The sequence below is a fragment of the Zea mays genome, chromosome 2, assembly GCF_902167145.1.
Source record: "Zea mays cultivar B73 chromosome 2, Zm-B73-REFERENCE-NAM-5.0, whole genome shotgun sequence".
NCBI lineage: Eukaryota > Viridiplantae > Streptophyta > Magnoliopsida > Poales > Poaceae > Zea > Zea mays.
Genome location: NC_050097.1, coordinates 207,833,249 through 207,851,066, shown reverse-complemented (window position 1 = coordinate 207,851,066; position 17,818 = coordinate 207,833,249). Strand labels below are relative to the sequence as shown.

General features: G+C 41.2%; 1 protein-coding gene across 13 annotated transcripts; it reads left to right on the top strand.

The window, feature by feature from the left end:
- Positions 1-935: 935 nt before the first annotated feature.
- On the top strand, positions 936-5,916 carry LOC100193732 (2-oxoglutarate (2OG) and Fe(II)-dependent oxygenase superfamily protein). Of its 13 annotated transcripts, none has more exons than XM_035964540.1 (6): positions 936-1,407; positions 1,487-2,781; positions 4,214-4,606; positions 4,763-4,996; positions 5,228-5,271; positions 5,386-5,821. In XM_035964540.1, exons 2-3 carry the CDS (start codon positions 1,740-1,742, stop codon positions 4,567-4,569), a joined length of 1,398 nt encoding a protein of 465 aa, XP_035820433.1. In that variant the 5' UTR covers positions 936-1,407; positions 1,487-1,739; the 3' UTR covers positions 4,570-4,606; positions 4,763-4,996; positions 5,228-5,271; positions 5,386-5,821.
- The last annotated feature ends 11,902 nt before the right edge of the window (positions 5,917-17,818 follow it).

Genomic DNA, 17,818 nt, shown 5'->3' with positions numbered 1-17,818 from the left:
GTGACAACTCGACCAATTTTGTGTTCATGTTGATTTTGAACGGTTTTTACCAAAACAATTCTTGTAGAAGCGGGCTAAAAAGTTGGGGTGTTTGATAATACGCAGCATCTTTTGGTGGGCAGAAGCTGGAAAAAGCTGAAACAAACATGACATCTCTCCCTCCTCTACCTCACTAGCACACAAATTATGCGCCTAACCTATACAGATTGATAGTCGGCTCATTCCTAAGGTCAAAAAGATCTATGAGTAGGGGTGGTAATGGACTCTAAATTTTACACTATAAAATTTTACACTATAAAATTTATTTTTGAACTAAAATTAGTTAAGTGCCTAACTTATTGTGAAGAGATATTTAGATCGTGATTCATTAACACCACTCCGTACGAGGAATCATGAGGGAAATATTTGACTCTAGTTTGAGGCCTACTATTGCAACATTGGTTCAAGAATTACAGTGGCCAAATAAAAAATGCATCGTTGTCTTAACTTGTCTGTCACTCTGTGAAATTACGGTACAGAAAAGAAATATGTTTTGCTTTTTTGATTTTTTTCATCTACTCTGAGGGAAAAAAGCAAAAGCGGTAAAAAAACAAAACGATATGTATATTTCTTCTAGTCGAATTTTGAATTGCCCATGTGCTTTTGATATGATTATTTTCTCCTTTGACTCAAGAGATCCAAAATTCATCATATGCCGCTTAACCAGTAAACAAGTTCTTTATCCGATTATACGATTTATGATTATGAAAATAATAAAATGAAAATGTTAAGAAAACACGGAAGTGAAACCGAAGATTGTGTTTTTTTTCCTTCCAACCATACTTCATCTAATCGTTTTTCACAATTGGGCTCATATTTTTTAGTTCATATTTATTTTCGCTGAAACACAACCCAACCCACCCACAAGGCCCAACTGGCGCGCCAACCGGTCAGACCAGCGGACCGGCGTCTGCGTCGCTAGCAGCTGCGGACTGCGGCTGCGGTTGATGGGCCAGTCGGCCCAACCACGCGTACCCCTTCGCCTTCCTCAGCGCGTCCTCGTCCGGCTTCCTCCGCTCGATGCAGCAGCAGCGACTGCAGGCGGCGCTCGACAGAAAACAACACGGCTGCGACCGGATCTCACCGGAAAAGTTGAGGAGTGGAGGGTCTTAGCTGCCGGAGTTGGGTAATACCTCCCTATATCCCCTATTGGTAGGTCCGCCGCTGCTCCAACCTCCAGGTCCAGGCACCAGGTCGCTCCTCCCTTCTCTTCCCGTCGGGTTCTTGTCCATCGTAGATAGCCTCTCCTTCGCCGAGGTCACCAGTTCCTCCTCGTGTCCTTCTCGCTAGTCGCTACAGTCCTCCTACTCTGCTTGGCTCGAGTGGAATGGGGATCCATCCTGACCTGAGTGGTTTCTTCTTTGCTTGGTAAGGAACCCTTGCTTTCTTGGATGGATCTTTGTTCTGCGGATTGTCTAAATCTCAATTTTCTTCTTCCTCCACGCAGGTAGTCGCGCATATTTGGTAGCCGCGTCCGCGTGACGTCGTCGGTGCTTGGGTCCATTCAGACATTGTTCTTATTTGATCAGTACCCCTATTTAGCGCCTGCAAGATCGAGATCGATCTTACTTGACTCCATAAGATGTATTGGGGATTTGGAGTGCCTTGTACTCCAACTTAAGACTGGGAGTGAACCCGCATACCCCAAGCCCGCCCTTCCACCGAACTGAACTAGACATCCTCAAGCGTCATCAATTCTAATGGATGATGCAGCAGAAAATATTCTTGCATCACTTGGCCGTGTGCATCTCGTTGATCTAATGGCCTCTGAGGGCCTTCCTTCTGACAGCTATAAGATGTGTGTGTCGACTCTGATGCAGTCACTCGCTCAATATTCGGCAGCCATCATTCAGCTGTCACCAGCTGATGGTGCCTTGTTGAGGTCAGGTTTGGACTCGGCTCGCTTTTTCTTCCACCAGCGAGGGTATAATTCAAATGAGGCTGTACACTCGGATGATTCCCGTGAATGGTGCAAGACCTCTGGTTACTATGTTGATTCTCAGATGTGTCTGGAAATGTATGATTACAGGCCTGGTATTACTGCAACTGATCCCAGCGGTGAAATGGAATTACCTCCATCAGGTTTGCCTGACATATTTTCGGTGCTGGGTAAAGTTTCTCGAGATATATTGGACGCAATCAGTTTCTCATTGAATTTACGTAGCTGTGCATTTACTGAGATACTCGACAACATACCCTTGAGAAGCCAGGAAGTATCATCTTCTGTTCTTTCAGCATGTTGTCATTCAAGGCCATCGCTTGAAGGAGGACATCAGCATAGCATTGCTTCTCAAGATAATGGTCACTTGCTCATGTTTTCTGAGCAGGAGCAACAGATTGATAAGACTTTGCTTACCCTAGTTAAGTCAGATATGTCAGGTCTATATATTAAAGACTTACATGGACACTGGATTCTTGTTGATGGAGATATTGGTCCACATGATGTTATTGTCTATTCTGGCCTTGCACTTTATCAGGAAACTGCTGGCTATGTAAATCCAGCTGTACATAAAACAGAGGTTGGAATACATGGATGTATGTTTGGGCGATGCTCTTTGATGTTCAAGTTCATGCCTAGATCAGTTGCAAGGCTGAGTGGTTCAGAGATGAGAGCTGCTGGCCATGGTGTTGATGCCCAGTTTCAGGTTCCCATACAAGTTAATGATTTCATGCAGACAGATCGTTTTTCTGATCAACTGTTTCCTAAGACTGAACCATCATTACACACAGAACAAGATTCAGGTAAGTTAATGCCTCTGATTCGTTGCTATATGCAAATATACTTTTAATGTACTCCCTCCAGTCACAACTAGGTGATGTTTGGGTTGTCCTAAGTAAGCAGTTCCAAAATTTTATTGTGTATTAGTCATTACATGTTGAGTTTGGATATTTTAAAACGGTATACAACTGTACATGTGTTTTTATAACAAAAAAAGTATACTCACTATGCTTTAAAAAAATATTACAAAAAGTAGTAGTCAAAGCTGCGTTTTGAAGACCATGTTGATGTCCAAAACATCACTTATTTGTGACTGGAAAGAGTACATGAAAAGGCTGTTGTTGTGCCTCATGTCATGGTATCTTCTCCCTCATTTAACTAGAGTGCCTGGTACTATGTGTATGGCCATCTGTTGGTTACTTGATTCTGGAGAAAAAACTGCTTAGTGATACCAATTGTGCTGCCTGCCTTGTGTGTGACCATTTTTTATAATCAACGCTCGATATTTCCGGTACATTTTGTTGTGAATATGTTCCCAATATTACACAAATTTGTAATCGGATGTGGTCCAAAACAAGTGCAATTCTTTGTTCGGTCCTAACCTGGGCAGTGAAAACATCCTAGTTCAACAAAGGAAAATTTTGCTGTGGGACGCCGTTCAAATGTGGAAATAGTGGAATTAGCTGAAACACGTCACCAACGGCGAAACATGCCTAGTACCATTATACAACTGTGTGAATTTGCCGTAACACAGCGCACCAATTATTTTATCCATTTCTCCTATTTCAAGAGAGGTGGGGAAATGTCTTTTCTACCCATTGTCTTCAGCCTTCGACTCTTTACTGATTATTTGACGTAATACACCACCACCACCAATTCACCGTCTTGTTCTCGATAGGAACTTGCTGCTGTCTTGGTTGCCCCACCAGCCACCTCCCTCTTGAAATATGAGAAGTGAATAAAATAATTGATGTGGTGTGTTATAGTAATATATACGGTTTTGTAATGTTACTAGACATATTTCATCGTTGGTGGTGCGTTTCGGCCAATTCACGTTTGAACGGTGTCAGTCTATGGAAAGTTTCCTCTTGCATTGTGATAAAGTAAAGCTTCTATCTGACTTTGTACAACTATAGTATATAAATCAACGTGACACCTCTTTTATACGAGCATGGTCTCATATCGTAACACAAATACACAATAATATATTAAATGTATTAAAGTTTGGCATGAATGAGTTAACCACATGGATAGGCAGCTTAATCAGTGTGTACTAGGTAAGGTTTTCTTTATTTGTACTCTTCACTGTTAATGATATTGTAAAACTGAAAGTGATTGACTGTATTCATGATTTATTTAATATTAAACTTTTGGCCACTGGCCTTACCGACATGTATTCTTTTTATTTTTATTGGAATAACATGTATTGAATGCTTACTCAGTTGTTTGGTGTAGCATCATTCAACTCCGTGATGAATAAAAAGAAGGGAAATACAAGAACAAAGCCGCTCCCTCCTTCTAAAAGACTTCGCCAAGAAGCACAGAGGGTCCTGAAGGAGCGTGTTCAGGACATTGCAGATAAGAAAGGCGTCAAGCTGAGATTTTGCAATCTCAAGGAATGTGAAAGCCACATCCTGTCATTGGATAGTCCATGTGAGAACACGAGAACTGAAATTGGATGGCCACAAGGGGTTCCGTTTGTCCATCCACATGACCTCCCAAACAAGGCAAAGCTTGGGTTTTTGGAAGCTTACGAACCTGGATGGACGGCCTCCCAACAAGAAATGGAGTTAAGTTCTATTGAAACATGATGAGTGCATTCTCATTTTATCTTTCTAATTGGCAAAGGTATAATAGTGCTCCTTAGGTTTCAGAATTGTTTTTTATGGTACAACAAACAACATACAATCAAGAGATTTATTTTTCAAGTTCCATCTCTAACCTACCCAATCTTTCTTGGGTTTTCCCTAAAAAATGATTTATTATTTGCTGTTTAACATACAGGTTGGACAACTGCTTGCGACATTGTGAACCTCATCCTGATCATTCCAGCCTGTTCTCAAACCAAATTGTTCTACCAGTCCATTGCACCCTAGCAAAGTCTGAAATTTGTGTTGATTCAGCCTTGTGCTCTGCCCTGGAGTATCAGTCACTCCAAAAAAAAACTGACTTGGATGGCACCTAGCCTTCTAAATGACATTCGTAAAAGTGTGCTGACCCAAGATTGTCTAATTCAAGGTTAGTTTTGGAACCCCATTTTCCCAAGGGATTTCTATTTTCCCAAGAAAATTTAGTTCAAAATGAAAATCCATTAAGAAAATAGAGTTCCCAAACTAGTCCTCAGAGTGATTTTGTTCTGCGCTAATATATCGCAGTGCGCAGTGGCCCTGAGCTTTCCCTTGAGTTCAATATTGTAGCAGCAGCTGTTTTAAAGTCACTCTCGTGGTTGTGTTTCATGTGGAGTCGCAGTTTGCCACGATTTCTTAAACAATCAAGCCATCGAGACTCTAGAGGTCCGGTTGCACTGCTGTGGTATTGCTGAGTCTGTATTTTAATAATCGTTGTGCATAGAATTCGTTGGGTTTTTATAAGTTACTAACACCGCCTACTTCAACTCTCTTCTGCAGGAGCCAGCCTCAGTAAATTTTGATGTATTACCAACCTTGGATATGTTTTGAATTTCGGGGCTGGTCATCAATTCATTCCTTCAACATGTTGCAGAAGCAGTAATGTATACTGACGCCAAATAATTTGTATACATAGATGTAGTATTTGAGAACGTGTAAATGCGACTACCCGCTGCTTAGATTGAAAGTTAGATTATATAATCTGGGTAGATTATAATCCTAAACAAACAGGCCTTTAATCCATAATGCATTATACGGAAATGTTTGTAATATACTTCGCAAGTTCGCATCAACAATGACAATGCTGATGTGGAGATGTTTAGAAGGAGATGGAGAAAACACAATTAAAAGTCAAGCAATAAGAGCAACAAGAAAAGACACAAGATCACTCTCTCATGTTACTAATCATTAATAATCACTAGTCACAATTATGACACTTGAAGAGATTTGAAAGCTTATGTCTTATGAAGTGCTTGCTCTTGTATTGAATGAGAGGCTTGGATCCTATGAATGGAGGTGGTTTGAGTTGTATTTATAGCCATCATCCACTTTCTAGCCGTTGCCTCCTTTCTGTCGACTGCGGACGGTTCGTGCCCCTGGTCTAGACGGTTCGCTCCTGCAGATCAACGACTGAAATCGCAACGGTCGGCAGTAACTGATATATCAATGACTATAATACATTAATTGGGTTGTTAGATGTCAGATAAAGTAGTCGCGGACGGTCCGGTCATACATCCCGGACGGTCCGCGAGGATGCTAAAAATGCATTTTATCGAACCAGTCACCTTCAGATTTTTATGGTTTTTCAACGAGCGAACGGTCCGCGCCTGAGACCAGACGGTCCGAGCTTGGTCCTGGACGATACTCTCTTCTCCTTTAGACAGTCCGCAGTGTAAATGCGTGTTTTGCATTGTTCCTGGTCGAGGCACACCTTGGTGTCGCGGACGGTCTGCCAGAAGGGACCGGACGGTCCGCACACAAGTGAATTTTTAAAAAAGCTTCTCCTGTCCGGAATAATCTACGGTGTTCCGAACAGTCGACTTAGAATTGATATAGATGAGCTTATGTACCTAATCAACTAGGCAAACTAGTTAGTCCATAAGATTTATGATGATCATCGAGCACCAAAATCAATTATAGAAAATGGTTAAGACAATTTTCCTTTCACTTATTGTAAAGGGATTTAACAGTGAAACCCTTTGCGTCCAACCACCAAGAAATTATGTCATTAGAATCTGACAGGCTATACCGGCTGCATATATCCTTCATGTCTGTCACATTAACAACGTTTTCACCCAATATTCTTCTTCTAAACCTCAAATCATTGCCATTAGAGGATAACGTTATGCACAGTTACCTCTTTATTCAGAGATAACTCGTATAACTTGCTAAACTTTTCTGAAAGGGGACAATGGCCATGCCAAGCCTTATTCTAAAAGCTTATTGAACGACCGTTGTCCAGCCTTTTCTATAATGTTTGTAGAAAATGTTATTTTTTTCTTCAAGAACCCCTTGCCAGAAGTGTGTCCCCTAACGCTTTTTAACCAAACTGATAGGCTTTGTCCCTGACATATTTATGTCTAACAATAGTTTGCCAAAGACCAACAAAAGATTCCAACTTCTAAACCCACTCCGCTAATAGACTAAGTGCATGTTTGTTTCAGCTTATAGATTATATAATCTGGATTATAATCTAAATTATATAATTTAGATTATAATCTAAATATATTATAATCTACATGTAGTTGTTTGGTAGTTTAGATTATATAAATGTAGATTATTCACAAAGACAACAATATCTTTTTTTGTTTATTTGAGGTGAGAAAAGAAAGATGACATATATTGTAATTTCTATTTACATAATCATGGGTAGTGGGTCTTTTGCCAAAATAATCTCAAATAAACTACACTTGAGGAGATTATGAGATTATCATAATCTGGGCTTTAGATTATATAATCTGAACCCATAATCTAGCTGTTTGTTTACCTATTGGATTATTTGCGCTGGATTATATAATCTGGAGAGATTATAATCTGAAACAAACAGGACCTAATATTCATTTATCTTAAGCTTAGAACCCCCAGCCCACCCTACTCTTCAGGAAGATAGATAGTGTCCCAAGCGGCAAGATGATATTTTCTGTCAACTTTCCCCCTTCCCACATCAACCTTTCTTGAAACCATTGATTTTTTAATCACGTTGGAGGGGGTGAAGTACATGGACAACATGTATAAAGGAATATTGGAAAGACAACTGTTGATCAAGACTAGTCTGCCCCCAGACTTAAAAATTTCCCTTGCCACGCTCCTATTCTTTTCCCCATTTTTTCTTTAGTCTGAATCCACTGAGAAACACTTAACCTTTTTTGTCAATGGGGACACCTAACTATTTCATAGGCAACTCACAGATGGGACAAGTAAAGATGTCAGCATAAAGATTTTGCAAATCCTTAGCCTCACCAAAACAATAAATTTCACTTTTCTAGAAGTTTATTTTCAAGCCAGGCATTTGCTCGAAAATGATCAACAAAAATTTTAGATTCCTAGCATGTTCCACGTTATTCTACATAAAGAACACAGTGTCATCTGCATACTAGAGCATCACACAACCTTTTTTTATAATATGAGAAATAAGACCTTCAACCAGTCCTACTTCTTGGGCCTTTCTAACCATACATGCTAAACCGTCAACCACAATGTTAAACAAGAGGGGAGAGAAAGGATCACCCAGCCTCACCCCTTTATGAGAAGGGAAATAAGGACATGGTGTGTCATTAGTTCTAATTGACACTCTACCCCCATCCACCATTTTTCATCACCCAATCTCCCGACTTTTCCCCAAACCCGTTCTTTTCCAATATTTTATAGAGAAAATACCAGTTTACTTGTCATATGCTTTTTTGAAATCCACTTTAAACATTATATCACTCTGGTTTTTTCTCTTTACTTCATGAATGTTCTGTCTTTGATAAAGCCATATTGAAAATTACTAATCACTTTGGTAATACAAGCAGCCAACCTATTGTTTCAAGCTTTTGTTGTAATTTTGTAACAGACATGCAATAAACAAATATGCCTAAAGTTTTTCATTTCATTAGCATTATCCACTTTAGGTAGAAAGATTACCACACCATAATTTAATATTTTAATGTCTAGATTACCATTTTGAAAGTCCAAGCACATGTTATACACTTCCTTTTTCACTAGGTCCCAAAAGTCTTGAAAAAACTCGAGAGGTAAACCATCAAGAACGGAGAACTAAGAGCAGATCTGTCCTCTAAACTTAATTGCTCCATCACCAACTTGTCCATGTTTATAAAGGTGTTGTTGGGAGGGCCAAAAAGATCCTTGTCAAAATTAGTAGCCAGTAGGTTAATCTCATTTCCTCAGAAATAACTTGGTTATTACTAAAAAAAGAATGAATTCTCAGTCTCCTTGTGTTACCCTTTACCTTTAAATGAAAGTATTTGGTGTTATCATCTCCTTCCAATTTTTGTACCTATCTCTAGCCCTCTATTTCATTTTTGTTTCCTCTTGTCACACCCGGATTTAAGGGATAAAGCTGGGTGCGTCTCATATGTGCGCCAAGGAAGAACAACACATATAATAACAGAGTGCATAGAGATAAATGTCATAAATATCATAAATATACTTATTATATGACGGAAGTCTTACAAAATAAATGATAAATATAAAACAAACTAAATATTATTTCCCTGACGCCACAAAAGCTGACTGGGAGACGTCACCTAGATCAAGTCGAACTCCTCGTTGTGCGGCTCCTCTTCGACCACCTACTCTTCACCTATGGGGGGTTTATATATCACAAGAGTGAGCTCACAAAAGATTATAGCTCAACAAGTTGTGGGGAATAATGTGCATGAACTCACCAAAGGTGGGAGTTCATGTGAAGTGTAAGGCTGATCAACAAAATAAAGGTTGAAGCTGAGCATTGCTTTTATTAGTTGGTCAAAATTTTATTAGCAGTTACTAAGTGCAAGTGAATACTAAACCATAGTAATAATAAATAAAAGTAATAAAAACATAATCCCAATGCAATGCAAATGACAAATTGAATTTAATTTCATAAATTAATCATGTGAGGGTCCGAGCTGCTCATGACCGTGAGCACGGCTAGTATACCAGTTTTACACTCTACAGAGGTTACGCATCTTTACCCACAAGTCATGTTACCCATCTGCCAAACGGTCATGAATCCCATACACCTCTACCAAGGAAGTGAGGCAGGGTAACACTACGAGGCCTTTACAAAGTTCCACTAGCTTCAGAAAACCCGCTACAGTTTCTAGGAAGCTCTAATGCAGGGATCCCTCGCCTGACCGATGTCGCAGCAAAATCAACCCAATGACCTCCATACACTGACCACTCCCCTACTGCCCTTGCCCCTTTCGGGTAAGGTAGTCCTCCACTAGCTTTCCTAGTTAGTCATCCAAGGGCGTCCCATACAACCCTTGTGGTAGCACTGTTTTCCCGGGTGGTCGCTCCATGTTCTAATTAACATAATGATCTTATCATGAACAGTAAATAACAAACTAATAATAAAAGTGTGATCATGAATAATGTATATCTCCATACCCAAAACCACATATAGCAATAGCAAGTACTACCCAAAAAGTTCAGTGGAATCAAGGTATAAAGATAATCAAACTAGGGTAACCTATTGGGTCCCATCAAAATTAACCTATGCAGATCATTATGATTAATAAGAACATGACTGGGTAAAAAGAAGTAATCAAGAGCACAACTTGCCTTCAACGAGCTCCTGCTCAGCAGTCTCCACCTGCTGAACCCCTATATCCTTAGTGGTTGGCTCGTCTACTCGCAACAATACAAACAAACATGGCATAATACAAATTAATATTACACTAAACAGTAGAACAGAATGCATGATAATATTCTACGCTGTGTAACGAGATTGTAGGAACAAGAATCTCTAAATTCGGAGTTACGGTTATTAAGTTATGAATTTCTGAAGTTATTTAGCACTTAGAGTAGACTAATTCAAATAAACAATTTTAATTCAAGTTTCATGGTTAAATAGAGGTACTAGGTGATAAACAATATTAAAACAAAATTAATGTCTTAGGAATGAATCAATTTGGAGCTAAAATAAATTCAATATGATTTATACAAGTTTCTGGAATTATTTTTGTATTAAAAATCAATTTCCCTAAGTAATTCTCTATTTTTATTACCCTCGGGACTGCGCGCATTAATACCTAAAAGGCCAGGGGCTAATTTATAAAAGGTGCTAAGACTCAGGGTTATCCCGTGGTGGACGGTGGGTTCATTTATGTAAAGTGTCGGGTTCATTTGCAAGACGCGCAAGCCGAAGGGGTATTGGGAGAATTAGACCGTGCGATCTTCGCAAGACGACCGCTATTAGATCTATTACCTCCCATGGATTGATTTATTAACCAGACACACGATCCGGGATCGACGACCGAGGGTCGTCCACGACTGCAGTCCTCCCCAGACCGCGAGATCACCGATCAAAGGTTACAATTTAAGATGATGAAGGGATAGGCTATCTTCTATTCCTGACCGTCCGATCCTCAGTTGACGGCTACGATCACATGTCACTGATTGTCATCTGCCTTCTAATCTAAACCGCCAGTTGCACATCCAACGGCCGAGCACGTTCCCGGCCAGAGCAGGGCGGCGGTGGTGAGCCCCCGCGGCGGAGCTTCCGCCGGTGAACCTTTGAATGGGCCCCAGTTCCATGGTTTCGCAATGGGTTGATCCTACACAGAAAGGAGATCGAGGCGAACACAGTGGTGTAGATTTTACTGACAGTCACGAGACGGGTGAGGCTGTCCACGACGCAGGCGGTCCCGCGGCGGAAACACGGACTCCGGCAAGGAATTCCACCGGCCCAGGGTAACAATTCGCCCGCAGCACACGCGAATCACACACCAAGTCACCTGGCGATTCGATGTAGGGAGGAATCAGGCCGGAGTGGGGAGGGCACCGTGTCGGGCGCACTTTGTCGGCGCGGCTGTGGCGGCGAGATGCGCCCCAGGTGGGTAGGAGCTCTCTATCATTTGCGAGCATAGAAAGTTAGGGCCGAGAAGAGGGCGGGTCGACACATATTTATCCTCCAGTGAGGTAGGCGAGGTGGTTGAGAATCCAGATGGGCCATGGAGAGAGTTGCGGCATGGCACCAGGTTGTTGCACGCGGGAGGTGGTCGGCTTGCAAGCAGGCCCGAGTTGCTAGTGGGGCAGCGGATGTGAGGGCGCGCGGCGCGCGCGAGGGCGACCCACCTTGGGGCCCCACACGTCAGCATCACCACTAGTCTGGGCCGCGCGAGAAAATGTCGTGTTGGGTCGAAAACTTGGTTACAAGCCCGGTTGTCATTCTTTTCTCTTTTCTTTTTTCTGTTTCCTTTTTCTTTTTATTATTAGATTTCAATTTTAAATTCAAATTTAGGTGTGAACTTCATTCTTAGTTTAAATGCATAATTTCAAATACCAGTATGGACATATTATATTTATTTACATATTTTTTCTTTATTTTGTATAGCATTTTTCCTTCTTTTCTCTAAACTCTAAATTGCAAATTAGGTTTTAAATCCTAATTTGAACATTAATGTATTTCTATTAATATATTATTATTATTATTAAATGCACACACAAATAAACTCTAACATTATGCATAGATTATTTATGTGTCATTAGTTAATTGTTCACTTTAAATATGATTATTCCCATGTTATAATTAGTAGAGGGCAAAACATATAATGAGATCAACTCTCTTCTTAATATTTACAAATTGGGTATTACACCTCTTCCAACAATTCTTCTAAGGTTGATCTCACAATCTACTTTTATGTGTTTATCCACTCCATTCATTCTTGATACCCAACTCTGCAATTCTCTTGATAAGGCCACTGAGAGCGCCTAGAGGGGGTGACTAAAACAACAAACTTGATCTATAAATGGGGTTAGTGAAATCTAAAACCAAGTTCAATTTAGAATAGAAGGAGGATTTCTTCACTTAATTGCTCTCACAAGATGTGTATTGAAACTAGAGCAATAACAAAAGTAAAGTGGAGAGCTCAGAAGAACAAAATCGCAATGAAACAAAGTAAACAATGAGACATCAATTTATCTCGTGGTTCAGCCGAGTCCTACATCCACGTTGTGGCGTCCCAATGGATGAGAGTTGCACTCAACTCCTCCCAAGTGATCCAAAGATCAAACTTGAGTACCACGGTTGTCTTCCTTATAGTATTTTCCCGTTTATGAGGAATCCCCATAAGTTGGAGTCTTTCACACCTTACACAGTATGATCACAATCAAGAACAAGAGTAAGGGAGAGATTAGCAACACACACAAGAGCACACACACAAGTGAAGAAAAGAGTGCATGAATAAAACCATCAGAGTCTCAACTCAACGTACGCTCAGATCTCTCTCAAACAAACCAAGGCATGATCGAAGTCTCAGAGTATGTTGTATGCTCTTGTGTTTGTCTCGGTGTGTTGTACGGGTACCGCTCCAGGGCGCACAGGGGTTTTTTATAGCCCCAAGGAGATGTTTGATATTTATTTGGAAAGCAATCAGCCTTCCCTATGTGTGTGCATCGGATTGACAATCAGCAATCTATTTCCTTCATCAGCCAAGCCGACCGTTGTGCGCCTTCGGTCGCATGGCACACTGGACACAACTCGTCCGAGGCCACAACGTGTCCGAGGCAGCAATGCGCTCGAGGCCACAGCTTGCCTGATGCCGCGACTCACCTGAGGCAATGAGGTCTCGCCCGAGGCAGTCACCATTCGTCCGAGGCAATCACGCCACACCTAAAGCAGTGGTACGCTCGAGTCCATGAGGCTAACCGTGGCAGAATACGTACTTTCGATTCGCCTGAGACCAAACTTGGTTGGGAGTCTCTGTTCCAATTCACCCGAGCGCATCTCCGACTGTTCGGTGAGGCCGAGACTGGCCCAGGTTTGGCTATACTTAGCCAAACTTCTTCTCTACATTTTGGCTCAACTTGAGAAGTTCCCTAGCACTTAGATGAATATTGTTAGCACCTAAAACAAATGACTAAGTGCTAGAAACACCTGTGCTCATGCTCATAAGAGGAGTGTTAGTTCTTAGTAATGTGTTGAGCATTTAATCAACAAAACAATTAGAAATGGCCCATGTGCACATTTCCCTTTCAGTCACTCTTTCTTCTTTTATTCTGACCTTCATAATTCATATGCTAACCTTTCAAAGCTCGTTTTAACCTCTTAACTTTTTCTTTCTAGATATCAATATTGCTAACACTGTTCATTGGTAAGGACCAATTATTTACCACAATCTTCGTAAAGCCTAGTATCCCTTTCCAGCACAACTCATATCGAAAATCATTATTGTTAGTAAAAGGCTATTCTATTTTAAGATACAAAGGCACATGGTATCTCTTTTTTATTTAGGTATAACACTGGATTAGATATTATTTCTAACTATCTCGTTGGTTTTCTTGCAGTCGGCGTCACATGGTGGCCAGCCTTGCTCCATCTTCTCGGCCTATGTTATGGCCCATAAGGGCAAGGCGACATCTGACGTCACCTACAACCCGGATGACGGGCCCAAGGCTTACAACAAACCCGCCGTCTACAGTCGCCTTCATGACTACACCGCCATGGCACAGGAGGTCCATGGCCCAGAATACGATCCGAGGACCGAGCAGATCGACCTCGATGTCCTCATGAGGGTCGGAGGAGGAAAGAGACATGAGCGGTACTAGATTGCCAACGGGGCAATCAACTCGTCGTCCACTCCCACTCTGTTTCAGGTGCGAGCAAGGAGCACGGGCTCGAGTCTAGCCATACGACCTCGACAAGACAGCTCACAACATCGCATACAACAACTCGAGGTTAGTGCTTCTGTAACTCGTCATTCCTTGAGTTATATACCTTCTCTTTGAGTTACTATAACATTGGCTTGGAATATTACAGACCCAGCTAGAAACAGAGAGGAGGGAACATCAGGAGATGGAGGCGAGGATGATGGCGGAGCGGGATGCCCGCCTGGAAGATCAACAGAGGATGACGGAGATGTTCCAGTACATGCAGAGCCTTGGTGCCACGCAGGGTTTCGCTCCACCACCTCCATTGTTCCCTACAGTTGACCCTACTCTGTTCCATACTCCTGTGAGTATCAAAATTGTAGTTAGATGTTGGTAATGCATCTGGTATAACACATGCAGTCTCTTCTCTGTGCAGGGACAATCTAGGGTGGCATCCAACAACCCTCATGGATCGCCTAGCCCATCGCCGCGCCAGTCCAGCCGCCCACCTCGATGTGACTTATGTTCTTAGTGTTGAGACTTATGAGATACTTGAGACTTCAGAACTTGTTGGTAATGCTGTGTTGGATACTTATGTTTGTGTTGGATACTTATGTGAGGACTTGAGACTTATGAGACTTATGTTCTTGAGTGTCTTATGTTCGATTTATGGTCTTTGTGAGATATGTGATGATATATGTGATGTATATGTGATATATGTGATATATGTGATATATGTGATGTATATGTGATATCTTTTGTTTGTTTGGATAAAATAGAAAAAACAAATTAAAAGGTGTATACTAGTCACTTTGTCGAGTGTCAGGGCCATAGCACTTCGGAAGAGAAGCAACACCTGGGCACCTGTAAAGCTTCTTTGTCGAGTGCTACGGCTCTGGCACTCGACAAAGAAGCAAGCTTTGCCAAGTGCCTCCTAGAGCACTCGGCAAAGAACCTGACAAAGGGCCCCGCTGGTGGACCCTGTGCTGAGTGTAGGTCGGCGGACACTCGACAAAAATGTAACTTCTTTGCCGGGTGTATTAGGTGACACTTGGCAAAGGTAACTTCTTTGCCGAGTGTCACCTAGAACACTCGGCAAAGGCGCCGTCCCCGTCACCCGGCGCCGTGAAGGCCGCTTTTCTTTGCCGAGTACCGACCGGCACTCGGCAAAGTCTTTGCCGAGTGTTAGCACTCGGCAAAGCGCTCGATTCCGGTAGTGTATAGGCTAGTTAGTATAGCTTGTAACTAACCCACTGGTGTTATAGTAACTATGGAAAAAATGTGATCATCAAACCATTTAATGCTCACCCATGAGACTACATCGCACGTTTAGTGAGACACAACAACAAATGGTTGTACTAATATATCAAAACTAGTCGTCTGAATCACTGCTATGATCGTATGATTTGACGCTCGCCATCAGCCCCGTTCAACGTCCATGAATCATAAACAATCGGATCCATACACATTGGTATGACACTAACCCCGTAGAAGAAATTGTAACTTAATCAGTTGTGTTATGTGGTTCGACGCGCTCTAAAACCCTCTTGTTTGTTTTCTTAGATCATCAGACTCAACTCATTAGTTCAACGCCCTACTGTTTTCTGTTTATAGGGTCCAATGATCACTCTATCATTGTCTACATAGAGGCATCGAATCAATTGACTATGGTATGACAATCCCGAAACATATGGTTTGGTGTCTAAAAAACCTCTCAAACTTGTCCCAATTCAATACTTTAAAATGATTTTTGATCCATACGTTTTGGGCCTCTCTTAAGCCACCTAAAACTAAATACAATTAATGTGCATCATACTAAACTTATTTAACTTGTTTAAGTTAAGCTACTAGTTCATACCTCTCTTTATAGTATGGTCAAACGAAGTAAATGAAGTCCTAAATTATTCAAAATGTCTCTCAACTTCAAACGACACATGACTAATCCATGCTTAACTTCGTCTTCCATCCTTTAAAACCAAAATAAAATCCATATTCAAGGACATAAAAATCATAGTTTTCCCAAACAATGTTCATCAATGTGGCCTACAATTTTGTCTGTATAAAACTCAGGTTATTCACAATAATTTTATATTATCATTAATCACTCAAACAACCGAGTGCCTAGATGTTTTCATAGACTACTTACAACACAGAATAAAAGCATATACTAATAATTAATCATTAAAGTGAGATCATAGAAGATCCAAATAATTGTATTATATGCACCATAATATAGAGCATGTTTCCTAGGGGGAACTAAAATTGAATTCATATATTTTGAGATTAAATTTTTTCTTATGAATTTTCTAATAATAAACTAGATTTCAGGATTTAAAATACATGGCTTCACGTTAAACTAAACTGCCTTAGAGCGTCTCTAAGAGACTTTTTATTTTTAACTCTCTATTTAACTTTTATTTAATTTTTCATAAAAAAATAGACTCTGTAGCATCTCACTGTAACATGATATCTATCTAGTTTGGCTAGTTAGAGTGACTAGTAAAGTTTGGCTAGTGAGAAAGCTAATTTAAAGAGTCGGATAGCTTGACGAGTTAGATCGCTAGTCTGTTGGAGAGTTATTTTGTTATTGAGTAGCTAAAATTTGGATTGACGAGCCATTTGGCTAGTCTTTTGCAGATGCTCTTAGAAGCCATCGGAAGAGGGAAAAACAACTTCAAATGTAGGAGCCAAAACATCAATTTTCTAATTTGAGGAGGTAAATTTCACAATAGTAGTTAAGAGGTCAGGACTTTTTCGAAAGAAAAAACAAAAGCAAAACAGTGAAGTTCAGCTCTGGTCTTCCCGGGAAAAAACAAAACAGCCAAAAGTCGCTCATTCAGTCAGTTTATGCTTCTTTGCCATTGCTTAGGAAAAACAAAATTGTTAGAGTACTTGTTTAGGGTTTGGGTTTTACTTCGTATATTTACCGTGTCCCCCTATATAATGGGTCTGGCCCATCTAACTCAGCCTATATATACATCATCCAACCCCTTGCGAGGGTTAGGGTTTCCCACATGTTATAAGCTAGGTTAGACACTTATTTTTTTCCACCCACCAGTCATTGCTGCCCACCAGCCGCTGCTGCCCCACCCCCACCTCCCAGCAGCCGACCACCTGCCCTTTGCCCCCCGGCGGCCGCGCCCTCCTCCCGACTGGTCCCCCCTACGGCTGCACCCTCATCTCTCCAGGCCTCCCGACTTTAGACTTGGGAAAAACGTCAGTTGTTGGTTGGATTACTGGCTAAAACAATAGACCTGTTGGTTAGAAAAGCCATTATTTCACAACTATTAAGGATTAGTTCTGGAGGACCTATTAATAGTGCTTTGATCCCTGCTTAGTGTTTTCAAAAGATAGTTGGAAAGAATAGACAATGACATACGTTATGGAAGCCGTAAACCTGGATTGGAAAGCAGAGATTCTTCTGAGAGAACTGGAACTCTGACCCAAGGCAAGACTTGACTTCTCTGATCATCCCTTCCCTAGCGCCTGAGCGCGGCAATAACAATAGCAGACATGTCAGTTGTTCAAGTCCGTCTGGTTGATAGGTCAGCTCAGTATAGAATCTTGTATGGTAGTCCAGTAATGACTAGGCAAGTGAACCGGCTTGAGAGACGTAAGAACCGGGAGAACACAG